Source organism: Choloepus didactylus, chromosome 2, assembly GCF_015220235.1.
Source record: "Choloepus didactylus isolate mChoDid1 chromosome 2, mChoDid1.pri, whole genome shotgun sequence".
Lineage (NCBI taxonomy): Eukaryota > Metazoa > Chordata > Mammalia > Pilosa > Megalonychidae > Choloepus > Choloepus didactylus.
In genome coordinates, this window is record NC_051308.1 from 239,761,313 (window position 1) to 239,774,379 (window position 13,067).

The 13,067-nt window shown below is 56.7% G+C and overlaps 1 protein-coding gene across 2 annotated transcripts in view; it reads left to right on the forward strand.

The window, feature by feature from the left end:
- The window catches only part of CTNNBIP1 (catenin beta interacting protein 1), a 49,995-nt gene that overhangs the window by 19,959 nt on the left and 16,969 nt on the right, over nucleotides 1–13,067 (forward strand). Inside the window, exons 2-4 of one of the 2 annotated variants that reach the window (XM_037828574.1) lie at nucleotides 6,375–6,462; nucleotides 10,987–11,105; nucleotides 11,721–11,811. In XM_037828574.1, the coding sequence (XP_037684502.1) occupies nucleotides 11,010–11,105; nucleotides 11,721–11,811 (187 nt within the window). In that variant the 5' untranslated portion in view covers nucleotides 6,375–6,462; nucleotides 10,987–11,009. Of the gene's footprint in view, nucleotides 1–5,449; nucleotides 6,463–10,986; nucleotides 11,106–11,720; nucleotides 11,812–13,067 lie in introns of those variants that run through there. The other variant, XM_037828575.1, reaches the window with a different exon arrangement.

Here is a 13,067-nt window from a genome sequence, read left to right on the forward strand (position 1 = left end):
ACAATGGCCTTTATGGCCTATGTCCCCCCACCTGGATCCCATCTGGGACCGTGCACTGTGTTTAGTTGTCGGCTGCCTTATCTTCATTTCTTATGGCTCTTTGCTTGGTCATCATGTGGGGCTCTGGCTCTTTCTTTCTGTGAGGCAGATTTCATTTTAAATGCAGTGAAAATGGTAATGCTTCTATAAGCTTCTGAGCTGGAGGGGACAGTACCATGTAGGGAAAGCATGGATTCAAATTTGGGCTCCACCCTTAAACATGGCCTTTGGCAGGCCCCTTCCCCTTTCGGGGCCTCAGTCTCCTCACCTGTAAGATGGGGATAATTCCTGCCTTGCAGGCTTGTCACAAGGACTAAAATTAAATGAGCCACATCTTTGGCGTGCCTGGCGTGTACCCTCAGAAAATGCCCCAGCAGCAGCAGTCACCTTCGCGTCCTGCCCGCGCAGAGCAGGAAGGTGCTTCGGAGCAGGTTTGGATTGGACATGTCTCAGCCTCATCCCGGAGCTGCGTAATGCAAGCCCCCGGCTGGCCAGGCTGTTGTGGGGGCCTGCTGGGACCGAGCCGGGAGCTGTGCGTCGCTGAGGCCAGGCCCTGGGTTGGGGAGCTGCAGTGTGGAGCGTGTTAGCTATGGCCGACGGCCCGAGGGGCCCGAGAGGACGAGAGCTGCCTTCATTACTGCAGTGGAGCTGGTGGCAGTTGTTGGCGCCCCAACTGTGACGCGGTGCCACGTGGCACGGAACTCCCCGCAGACCTCGATCTGGCCCTGAGCCTGAGCCTGTTCACTCGCTTGTAGGCCGGGGAGCACGGGGCGTCGTGTGAGAGCCGTGACCTGGGTTTGAATCCCGTCCTAGCACAGGCTGGCTGAGGGAGCACGGCACATTGTCTCCTACCCTCCTTGCCTCCGTGTCCTCATTGGTAAAACCGCATAGGCTGGTTTGTGGTGAAGGCTGGACGTTACTCTGCCGGAAGGGCTGAGAGCAGTGCGGGACAAACAGTAAGCCAGAGACCTGTCAGCTGTCTCCTTAAAGCAGCGCTTCCCAATCAGGGGAGTCTTTTGCCCACCCCCCACCCCCTCCGGGACAATGTGACAATGCTGGGAAAGAGTTTTGACTGTCACTGCTTGGGTGGGGTGCTACCTGCATCTAGTGGGTCGAGTCAGAGACGTTGCTCAACAGCCTGCAGTGAATGGGACCCCCGCCCCCCAGCAAAGAATCATCTGGTTCCCAACGTCCATAGCACCGAGGTCGGGAAGCCCTGCTTTAGAGCAAGTGAGGGTCTGCCCACCCAGCAGCTCTTCACCCCAGCCCTTCCTTCCAGCCACGAGGGCAGTGATGGGTGAACGGGGAGGGGAAAGGGGGCAAAGGAAGCAGGTGGTGTTTTAAACCTTTGATTTCATGGTGTTTACTTAACCTTACTATCCGCTCCCCCCTCCCCTTCCTGTAATGTAAGATATCAGTTACATTGTCTGTGTTGTCTTCTCAGTCTTACCATTAGGAATAGTATGACCACTGTGGAGCACTTACTGTGTCCCAGGCACTGTGCCAAGTGCTTGATATGTTTCATTTTCACAGTCAGCCCTTGAGGCAGGTACCATTATCACCCCCATTTTACCAGTGGGGAAACTGACACTTGGAGATGGGAAAGGCTCTCTAAACTGTCCAAAACTCAAGTCCTAACTGGGCTCCGAAGCCACTCCACTAGCAGCTGCCCCATCTTGGTTGATGGGAATGCCGGCCTTTAGTTGCTCAGCCTGAAAACCTGGGGTCACCGACTGCCCCCGCCACTCACACTCCACCTGGGGCCACTGGCAAGGCTGTGTCCTGCCTGCACCCGGCCACTGCGCCCCGTCTGCTGCCGCCTCCCTCACGGGGGCACTGGCATCTCCTGCCTGGATCCCCTCCCAGCCCTTGTGTCCCACAGCCCCTCTCAGGCTCGGCAGTCAGGTGGGCCCTGCTGAGACCAGGTCAGACCCAGACCCCTGCCCATGGCCCTGCAGTCACTCCACTCCTCTCCAGGTCAATGTCAGGGATCTCACGGGGGCCCCCACCCTTGCTTGCTCTGTCCACACTCATGGGCTTTCATGCTGTTTCCCAGGTAGCCCAGCACTCGAGCATCTCCCACACAGGCCCCAGTCCGTGCTCTTCTCTGGGGGTTCCGTGCCCCTGCCCCCCACCCTCACCCCCCTATTGACAGGTGTGCCCCTTGCCTGCTCCCCTTACCCTGCCCGGTTTCCCACAGACCCGCCACCCTCTTTCATGCTGTATTATCTACCTGTTGATTACCTGTTGACTACTGTTGGTTCTCCCCTCTCACTTGTGTATGTAGGATTTGTGACCCTTTGTGACTCTTTTTCTCTGATGTCTCCCGGGACATGGTAGGCGCTCAAGGAATATGCTGGATGAATGAACACAGCCCCCCAGGCTGCCCGGCCAGCAAGTGGCCGAGCCAGGACACTGTCTCAGGAGCCTGCACGAAAGGACCATTGTCTAGTGCCCGTCCATATCGAGTATCCACCCCCCTGGAAGACCCCTGTCCTTTTGGGGGCTTGCAGTTGCCTCCTGACGAGGGCTCAATGCTCCCACTTGGTGGGTGGCACCTCCCACAGGGTGGAAACGTTCAGAACGGATGCTGGGAACTTTCTCTCCTGTGCTTTCTGCTCTGGCCGCAGGCACTGTCTGTTACCTGAATGCGCCGCGCGTCCCAGGTAACGCCTCCTTTCTGGTCAGCCCGCCTCACTCACCCTTCCCCTTCCCTCATGTCTTCCCTTCATCCCAAGGCCCCCCTCCCCCAGCTTCCAGGCCTTGGTTCCCCCAGAAGACCCTTGATGGTTCCCAGCTCTGGCTGGTTACCACGTCTTGAGTCTGTCCCCAGAACCTTTGCAGATGCTCCCTGTAGTTCACAACTTTATCCAAAAGACCTCCCTGCCTGTGACATTCCTCTGCTTTCCAAGCCCCTGCCCCAGCCATTGCCCGCTCTCCGGGCCTCCACCCACCGCTCACAGCCCCAGCTGCCAATGGGCTCTTACCTGCCTTCTCACCTGCCATTCTGCCTGTTGAGGTGTCCCCAGCCCTCCCACCCTCACCGTCTGTGCTGGTTTGGATGTATTATGTCCCCCAAACACCATATCCTTTGATGCAGTCTTGTGGGGGCAGATGCATTAGTGTTGATTAGATTGGAATTCTCTGACTGTTTCCATGGAGATGTGACTCAATCAACTGTGAGTGAAACGTTTGCTTGGATAATTTTCATGGAGGTGTTACCCCGCCCAATGAGGGTGGGTGTTAATTGGATCCCGGGAGTCATATAAAGGAGTTCACAGACAGAAGGACCTCAGAGCAGCTGTGAGTGACATTTTGGAGAGAGCTGCAGCTAAGAGAGGACAAAACACCCCAAGAGCAATATTTTGGAGAATGCCATTTTGAAACACAACCTGGAAGCAAGCGGATGCCAGCCACATGCCTTCCGAGCTAACGGGTTTTCTGGACACCCATGGCCATCCTACAGTGAAGGTACCCTATTGTTGATGTCTTACCTTGGACACTTTATGGCCTTAAGACTATAATTTTGTAACCAGATAAACCCCCTTTATAAAAGCCAATCCATTTCTGGTGTTTTGCATAATGGCAGCATTAGCAAACCGAAACACCCTCCTTCCCTGTCACCCCCAGCCCAGGCCTTGCTCCCACCAGGTCCAATGGAGCTCCTTCCTCCCTGCTCCTCTGGCCCCCATCCCTGCTCCGTTCAGCTCCGGCCTCTTCTCCAGGCTGCAGCCACACTGATCACCTTGGCTTAAATGCCTCATCACATCCGCAGTGGTCCCGCTCCCCACTCATCCCACCCCCGAACACAGAAGCCAGCTTCAACCCAACTCCTCATCTTTCAGATCCCAGCTCTGCGGATGCTGTCCAGCCCCCAGGGCCACGTGAGGCTCCCACTGCAACCCTTGGGCCTTGTGCTTATCTTCCATATCGTTTATCACATGTCTGAGGATGGATTTACCTGGGGGATGACTGATCAGTGTCTCTCTCCCCAACTCACTGGAGGCCCCTCTCCACACGCGGGCCAGGTCTGCTTTGCTCACCTGTGTATCTCAATGCCGAGCACAAGGCCTGGCAGATAACAGATATAGTGGGCACTCAGCAGGTATTTGTTCAGTGCAAGAATGACTTTTGTGCCTTCTGAAGAGCGACTCCCTGTGCCGGCAATACTTTTCCCCTTCCTTCCTGCCCCACAAACTTCTATTTATCCTTCAAGACCCAGCTCCAGTGCCTTCTCCCTGGTGCCCTCAGTGGCCTCCCTCCCTCCTCTGCTTTTGCCAAGCTTTGCATACACCCTCACTCGGCCACTCCACCCTGGGCTCAGGCATGTGTCTGGCACGCAGGAAGTGCTCGTGTCTCCACCCGGCATCACTTTTTGGGCTGTCATCATGTGTCGTTGGTTTTTTCCTGCCTGGCGCAGTGCACTTTCCTCAGCCATTCGGTTGACTCCTGGCAGGACGGCTCAGTGTTGTGTCTGGCCTGGGCGCTACCTGCTCCCCAGGCCTGGCCCAGGGCTCTGCACCCCTGGAAAGGCCACGTAGTGTCCACTCAGGGTCGCAGGGCCCTTGACGGCTTAAGACGCTCCTTGACCTTCCTGTCTTATTCCAGACCAGCTGCAACCTGCGGGACCAGTGCAGAGCCCCTTGTTCGAACAGATTAAGCCTTTCAGAACAGTGATGATGGTGGAGACCTAAGCCGAGTGTGGGGCCCTTGTGGGCCGGCTCTAGTCTCATCGAATCCACCAAGGGCCAGAGCGGCAGAGGCTGTGATCGCCTTTTCACAGAGGGAAAAACGCAGCACAGGGAAGGGGACCCACCTTGGGGTTCATGGATGGTCGGCGACACACAGAACCGGACACAGAATCCAGCCTCTGGAGCCGGCCAAATTCCCCCAAGGGGTGGGAGCCTCCTTTCTTCCTGTGTATATTGGGAACATTGATGATTATAAAAGGGCCGTGAATCCCTGGAGAGTCCCCCTCTGGGAACATTACGGCATCCCCTTGCCCCTTTCCCCTAAGGTCATGGATGCAAAAGTTCCTGGCAGGTTCTTGGAGCATCTGAGCCCTGCAGATAACTGGCTCTTGGGCTAAGTGAAGAAATTGAAACCCTTCAGAAGCCAGAGAAGGCTGGTTCTTCTCACCTCTCTTTGAAGGAATGTAGGGACTTGGGTGGAATGTTCCCCAGGGTTCCTCGGTATTTCAGTGCTTTGATATTGAGAAGAATAAAAAGAGCAATTAATTGCTATAAATGGCCTATTCCTGTAGGGGTGATTTGGTGGGGGGGTGGCGGTGATGGGTGACAGCTCCCAAAGCATCCGCTGGCGGAAGGGACATAGAGCACAGAGACTCAGAGCTTTGGAGTGGCATCTGCCTTTAGGGGAGGCTTTTAAAATCTCACTTTCTCTGGAAAACATGTTTTCCTCAGCCTGTTGTGTGAGTGAGCAGCTTTCTTTGCAGAAGTCATTAAAGACAGTAGAAAGGCCTTTCAGAAAAGGTTCTCAAAATGTTGTCCACAGACCTCCAGCCCCAGAGTTCCCTGAGGCTGGGTGTTTAAAATGCACATTCCAAGGCCTGCCTGGGACCTCTGTCCTCCTTGAGGGACTGAGAACTGGGCACCCTGGGGGGTGCAGGCTGGAGCAGAGCTGGGGGGCAAGACTCCCTGGCTGCCCCGAGCCAGCCTCGCCCTGCACTTTTCCCTGAGGAAGCCAAGGGCAGCCGCGGCCACTCCACACCCCTGTTAGAAGAAGCTGCACATGTAAATAACGAGATCGTGTTCTTTGGTTTCTGGAGGAGGTGTGTTTGGGGCTAGCAGACATGTGGCCAGGCTAATAGGCTAGTAAATTAGCTGCAACTGTGTTGTGTATGTGTGTGTGTGTTTTGGAATGTGTCTGTGTTACTTCATGTGTACACGTACAGCTGCAGATGTTCACTAAGCACACACACACAAAGGAGGCAGCCTGCCAACATACCTGGGCTTCACCCATTGTGTTATGTTTGGCGGGGTGGAAGACCGTCTTGGGGTGATTCATTCTGGTCCCCAGTATCTCAGAGTGCAGGCTGTCAATTAGCCCTGGTGACTAAACCAGGGGGAGAAGAGGGTGCGGTGACCTCCTTTGGCCGGAAATGACAGGTGAGCAGAGCTGCAGTCAGCACCTTGCCCCAGAGCTGTTGGTGCAGGTTCCCGGGCTGGCCAGACACACAGGTATTTCTGGGCCATGGCAGGCCCGTTGCCGCGAGCCCTCCTGGGTCCCTCCCGTGGGGCGTGTGCTCCGGGTCCGACTCTGGCCGCCATGGGGCCCTCCCAGCACCTCATGTGACTGCTGCTCTGTCTCCACAGGACGACACCCTCCTATTTCTCCCTGGCCACAGCCCTGCCTGTGTCACAGCTGAGCACCTGTTTGCGTGAAGGCAATTTCCAGAAGCAGGTAAGGACCCTGGGGATAGTGCTGTTCATGCAGCCGCAGAACAGGTTGGGGGGGGGGGGTCTTGAGGCCTCGGGAGCCCCAGAATGCCCAAGGGCTGACCCTTTCTCCATCACTCCCAAGAATGCTCATTCCTCAGAAGTGTGGGTTCTTATGGTAAATGTTGGGGTACTCCTGATTTGTTTTGACTTAGGTGCAGACTCTGAATTAGTATTAGGTATAAACTCTGTGAATCATGATATTATAGGATGTTCTGTTTTTTTACACTGCAAACATTATACAACAGGTAAATGCACATTTTTAAATGAAAACAGTCAAAATGTATCACAATTTGTTTTAAAATGAAGTGCTGAGACCACAGCCCGGGGGCACTGAAGGACCTCTGTCTGCTGTCAGCCCAGCTGGTCTCTCGGTATTTTCCTCACAGGAGCAGGACCACACTGGGCATCAGTACATGTTCAGAGTTGTATAAATATGGGTGTTCAGACAGCATTAACTTCAAGTTTATAAATAAAAATGAGTGCAGGTGGCTGTGTTTGTATGCAGGGCCACTTGTGCCCGTCAGAGGGAGGCCAGCTTTCAAAGCTGTTTATCGGAACATGTTGCATTTCCCTGACGGAGAGACCCATGCGGGCGACAGGCGCACAGACTCTGCCTGCTGCATGCAGTCTTCAGCAGCCGTGTTCTCCACATTCCTCCTGCACGCCTCCTAATTTTTCTACAGGGGGGTCAGTTGCTTGAAAGCTAGAGACCCCGTGTTGGTAGAGATGAGGTCACCTGGAGGCTGGCCGGAGAGTTGCAGGCAAGGGCACCTCCCACAAATGCCCTTGCATCTCCCAGAGAGCATCACGCCGACAGGGAGCCACTTGTGTCACTTTGTTTGGGTCCTTCACTGCGGTTGGGAGCCACTTCCTCGCTCCCCTTTCCTCCAACGGAGTCGTGGGCTCAGAGCTGACAGGAAAGTGCACAGGTGGGGGCCTTGTGTGGATCGAGTGTTCACCCCTGTCTTTCAACTGCGTTTACCCCGAGCAGATATAATTTTCTGGGATCGCACCCATGTTTTACGTAACGCACAGGCATCTATGGCGGACTGTTTAGCCACCGACCGCGCTGCTCACCATCCATGTGGATAGTTGATAGTTGCCTCTTTCTTTTGTTCTGTTTTTCATTTTTTGGCCTACGTGAGTCTCTCCCTATCACCTTGCAGAATGCGGTGTCTTAAGAGAGAGAGAACAGTTCTGTCCCTGACCGGGGCAGCTGACACTGAGGGACTCTCTTAGGACTGAAAATGGAAGCACTGCCGCTTTTTAGGAGCTGGGATGTTTATTGGGGGATAATCATTTAGAAGCACCAGCTTTTGGATCTTACGTCCGAGGTCCAGGTGAATGACAAATGTGTCTACGTTACTTGCAGTTTGAGCTTATGTAATTTAAACACATTTAATGAAGCCCAGTTCTTGATTCCTACAGGGGAGAATAAGAACCCTCAAGTGTAGTTAACCTGATGCTCTTCAGAACTGTGAGGATTTAATAGCAGGTTTGCTGGGACAGGCAGCAACCCCAAACACACGTTGATGTACCTGGGGCACACCAGGTTCTGAAATGTCTGAGTTTTTTGTGCTGATTATGATTGATTCTTTTCCATTATTACTTCTCCCAGTGATAATCCTTAGGTTCTGTGTAGGATGGAATTATGTAAACCAGCCATGTTTCTAGTCCATTTGGATTGGAGGGTGAGGGTTAGGGGCTCATGCCTGTGGGCTCCATTCTGCCCCAGATCCAGCCCAGGGTGTGTCCTCTCTGTTAGGCAACAGGGTGGAATCAGCTCTTAGGTAGAGCTAGAATTCCAGACAACCAGTTTCAGAAATGACAGTATTCCCTGAAGCAAGAAGACTCAGATTAAGGAATGGGCTCTGCGAGGGAGGAGGGTGGAAGTGAGTAACCTGGCCCCATCCCCCAACCCGTGCATCTGACTGCACCCCAGGCCCCCAAAAGCCCCCCGAGTAATCACGGTGTGAGGTGTCAGACACCCGGGGAGACAGGGTGGCAGAAAATGAGGGGCTGGCACAGATCTCTGCAGGGGGATGCCCAGGGGATGGTGTTCCCAGGCTGGGGATTGTCGGACAAAGCAGAATTCTGCTCTAAAAGAGGTCCTGGGTAGGACAGTGCTGTGGTGTGGACAGCTGTTCCTTCAGTGAGTGCCTGCTGTATACCAGGACCCCTAGGTGCTGCCGCGGTGCACTGAGGAACAGACCCAGATCCTTGCCCTGAAGAGCTGGCCTGGGAGTGGGGCATGGCAGCAGCGGATCTGAGCAGGTGTGGGGGGCTTCCCACCCGTGCCGGAGGCCCACCTGCCCTCCGGGAGCCTGGGGGTGGGGAGGGGGCACTCGCCTCCGGTTCTTTAGTGTGTGGCGACACCTCGTGGCTGGTTCCTAGCATTGCACAAGATGAGCCGTGGGAAGTCCAGCTCTCGGGCGCCACATGGAGTGGAAAGCCCAGCTCCCGGCTCGAAGGCTTTAGGGAGCCTTGCAGTTGTCCTTTGACTGCTGCAGCTGTGCAGGCACAACATGTACCCAGGAGGCAGAGCCCTGTGAAAAAGCGAAATCTGAAATTTGGTTATGGGAGGGTGGGTTGGGTACTGGAGTCTCTCACGTGATGACACTCGGCCCTGAACAGATGTGGACGTTACCAGAAGAGGACGCAGAGGCTCAGGCTGTGTCCGTCTTCCGTCTTGAGGCGGGAGAGAGATGGCGCACGAGCATTCAAACCAGATCCTTCCAGAGAATCAGCACAGTGAGACAGACAGGGGAGTACAGAACCTGCTTCAGAGAGGAAGCTGTCTTTACGCGGAGGCCTGGAGGAGGCAAAGGAGCCCGTTCTGGGACAGGGGCTTCTAGGGAAGGAGTTCTAGAAATGGACTGGGGCAGGGGAGGAAGGCAGAAGGGCAGGGCAAGTGCACAGCAGCCAGGCTAGTGGGAAGCAGCCTGGCAGGGGCCTGGCAAGGATGGTGACATTTACTCCATGCAGGGGAGGATGCCGTCTGTCCTGTTTGTAAGATTCCTCTGGCCGCTGTGTGGGGAAAAGGATGAGAAAGGAAGTGGGGGGGTCAGGAGGAGGTGGAGGCTGTGGGAGAGGGCAGGAAGCAGCTCCCAGTGCCGGCCACGCTGTCTGTGCCCTGTGCTGTGGTGGGGATCATGGGTGTGAAAGAGGCACGTGCAGCCCCAGACACCAGGGCTGGGTGGGGGGATGGAAGGAGGAGGTGAGAAATGGGGTGAGGATGGGTCAGCACAGAATGCACCCCAGCCCTTCCGGGAGAGACTGTTCTTGAGGGGGTTAACTCTGTTTCCCAGTCACCAGCTGTTCGTTGGGCCCTTTTCTGAGCCCAGGTAGAGGTGAGAGGAGCAGACAGAAGCATAAGGGGGGCCTAGGGCTTTAGTGGTGAAAAAGAAGGCACCGAAAGGAGCCCCGGCCACTTCCAGTACACAGCCATTACTTAAGTGCCAACTCACCAGGTTTTTAGCTTATCATGCAGGATTTTCAGGAGAGGGTCCCCATTAGCTTATGAGGAACAAGCAGTTGACAGGTACCCACAGGGCTGCTGCTACATGGGGCACTCCACATTTTGGCATCTGCCCTTTGCAAGAAGAGCTGCCCACCTGGGAGAGCCCACCAGTCCCAGGCTTGCGGGCCCCTGGGGGATGAATGGGTGTGAGGCGCCTCGAAGTGCAGCTCCTTGGCAGCAGGGCCCATAGAGCTCCACCCCCACCAGCTGCTGTGTTATTTCTGACTCATCCAGGAGCTGCAAGTGTGTAACCCAAACCCCTCCACACTGGCCCACTGCTCAGGCTCCTCCTGGAGGGAAGACGCTCCAGGACTTCTCTCCTGGGGCCTTTTGGAGAGCCAGCCCCCAGTGCACCTGGAACCCCGCTGCAGGAGCCACCCTCAGACAGGTGGGCTGTGCTCATGCGGACAACGCAGCGAGCCGGCGGGTTGCGCCTGCAGTCAGGCTGGCCGCTCCCATCGAGGGACTCCTTGGAGCCCAGCCTGGGCGCTGGCCTGTGGAATGTGTCAAGGGCCCCTGCTGAGAGGAGCTGCACGGTGTTGGGGGGCTGGGTCCTGATCTCATGGTTCCTACAGCCTAAAGCTGCAACCAGCTGCCTTTGATCCTATCACTGTAGCTCCTGTGGAAGTTGTTTGCCGTGAAAACCTGGACACTTTGGGATTCCTGCACTACATGCCCTAACTGGGAGGAGTGGCTTACAGGCAGGAGCCTTGGTGAGGGGTATCTGGAAGGAGAGTCGGGCCCCCTCAGTCTTCCTGGCCTGGCAGCTCCATGCACAGAAGTGGCAGGCAGGCTCCCCCTGTCCGCCTGTCCCGAGCCCTCAACGCCGAAGCATCGCTGACTGCCTGCTGGATCCTAGCAAGGCCCCCTGGCCTCTGGAGAGAGGCATGGGGGTCATCCCGCAGGTGTCCGCATCTCGTGTGCCCCGTCCTCACCCCACCCCTAATGCTGTTCCTTGCTCCACAGGAACCCAGAGCTGGGCCAGGGGGATGAACCGCGAGGGAACTCCCGGAAAGAGTGCGGAGGAGATGTACGTTCAGCAGAAGGTCCGAGTCCTGCTCATGCTGAGGAAGATGGGGTCAAATGTGAGTGCCTTCGGGGCATCCAGCAACAGGCCCCCCAGGGGGAAGTCCCACTGGGAACAGAGCCCAGGACCCTCACTCAGCCTTGAGGTCAGCGTGCGCTGCTCCGCGGCACTGCTGGGGAGTTTTCTCACCCCCACGCTGTGTTCGGGTTGCAGGGCCCTGGACTTCTTCCCCCAACCACCGAGAGTGTTGTCCCCCAGGGAGGCGTCCGAGGGGCAGCTGGGCAGGAGAGGCCCTGAGAACCCAACAAGGAACAGCAGACGTCCAGGGCCTTCCCCAGAACTGCCCGTCAGCTGTCCAGGCCAGGCCCTGCGTCTTCCTGCTGGCCCTGTGCTCGACTAGAATCTGACCTCACTGGCTCAGAGTGGCAAGGCCTGCGGCCCCTGGGGCCCAGGTGTGGGGAGTGGGCGTGGCTGTGAGGGGTGCCACGCTGGAGCGGTGGCTCCTGAGGCCCTTGGCCAGGACTTGCTGTGATGCTGCTCCCAGCTGCCAGGGTGAGGGGTCAGCTCTCAGGAGAAGAGCCCTGGGAGCAGGCAGGCCCAGATCCCAGGGTGGGTGGTGCCTTGGGGAGCAAGTGCTGCAGCCCCTCACCCTGCGGCTCTGTCTCCCTCGCAGCTGACGGCCAGTGAGGAGGAGTTCCTGCGCACCTATGCAGGCGTGGCCAGCAGCCAGCTCAGCCAGCTGCCCCAGCACTCCATGGAGCAGGGTGAGTGAGGGCCGGGCAGCACGGCCAGCTGAGCTCTGCCAGGGGCGTCATGCTGCAGTTCTTCCAGAAAGTGGGGCTCAGCCCCCTTGGATGGGCGATCCACGAGAGAGAACAGTCTGGGTAGACAAAGGGGGCTGTGGCTCCCTCCTACCCACAGCACCGAGCCCCAGGTGCTGAGACCCAGGCAGGGGCAGCCATGTCCAGACGCAGAGCCTCTAGATCCTCCCATCTGGCCCATCTCTATCCCCAGGTGGAAGCCCAGGACCCAGTCAGGTGTCAGATCCCTTTTACCAGGAACTCCCATAACCACAGAGGCGCTGGGTACCGCATTTGCTCCCCCTTGGCCTCGGGAGTGTCCTGGCCCCTGCTCACCCAGCACCTGTCCAGGGGAGGGAGACTCCCTGTGCGCCAGCACAGAGCCATCCCTGCTGGCCTGGGGAGTGAGGCCACCCCTGGGTGCGAGGATAGAGCTGTCCCTGCCAGCCTGGATGTGGCCACACTAGCCAGTGGGCCTTCACTGTGGCCAGGAGGGATACCCTAAAAGCCCCAGAGGTCTCCATGCACTCACAGGAGTTGTATCTTTTTTGGGTGACTGCAAGTAATGGTAGTAACGAAAATAGGTGGCATCTGCTGAGTGTTCACTATCTAGCAGGAACTGTGCTAGCTGCTATTTGTATTGCTTCTGCTTAATAGATAAGGAAACTGGGGTTCAGAAGCAATAAGTCACTGCCCTTGGCCACACGGCCAGTTACTGGCAGGCCCCAGGGCCTAGGCCTGCAGCCCCACTACCCAGCTGTGGCCGCTGGCCACCCTCTGCCGTTCCGCCCATGACCCGTGGGACTCGGCCTGCTGGGCCTCTTGTGCTCCTTGGCAGCTTCTCAGGACTCTGCCTCCCTGGAGGGCTTATCCTGACACTGCAGCCCAATGGGGCTGTCCTTTTTTATTCTTTTTATTCTTAGTTGAAATTATTGGCCGTAAAAATCTTGCTGCCTTGTGGCATATCCAGACACAAGCTGGTTCCCAGAAAGAGAGTGCTGATAGACGCGTCTGCTCATCCGGGAGGTCGGCAGGGAGGCAAGCGGGCCTGGCACACAGGGCTTGTCTTCAGCTGACCTAGATCCCCAGGCAGCCCTCCTTCTCTGTATGTCGCGGGCTCTGGTGCCGGGTGTGGCCCATCCTGTGCACCCAACTCAGCAGAAACCCCACGGGGTGCTCCAGTGGCCCAGGCCTCAGCTAGTCACTCCCCTTGCAGCACC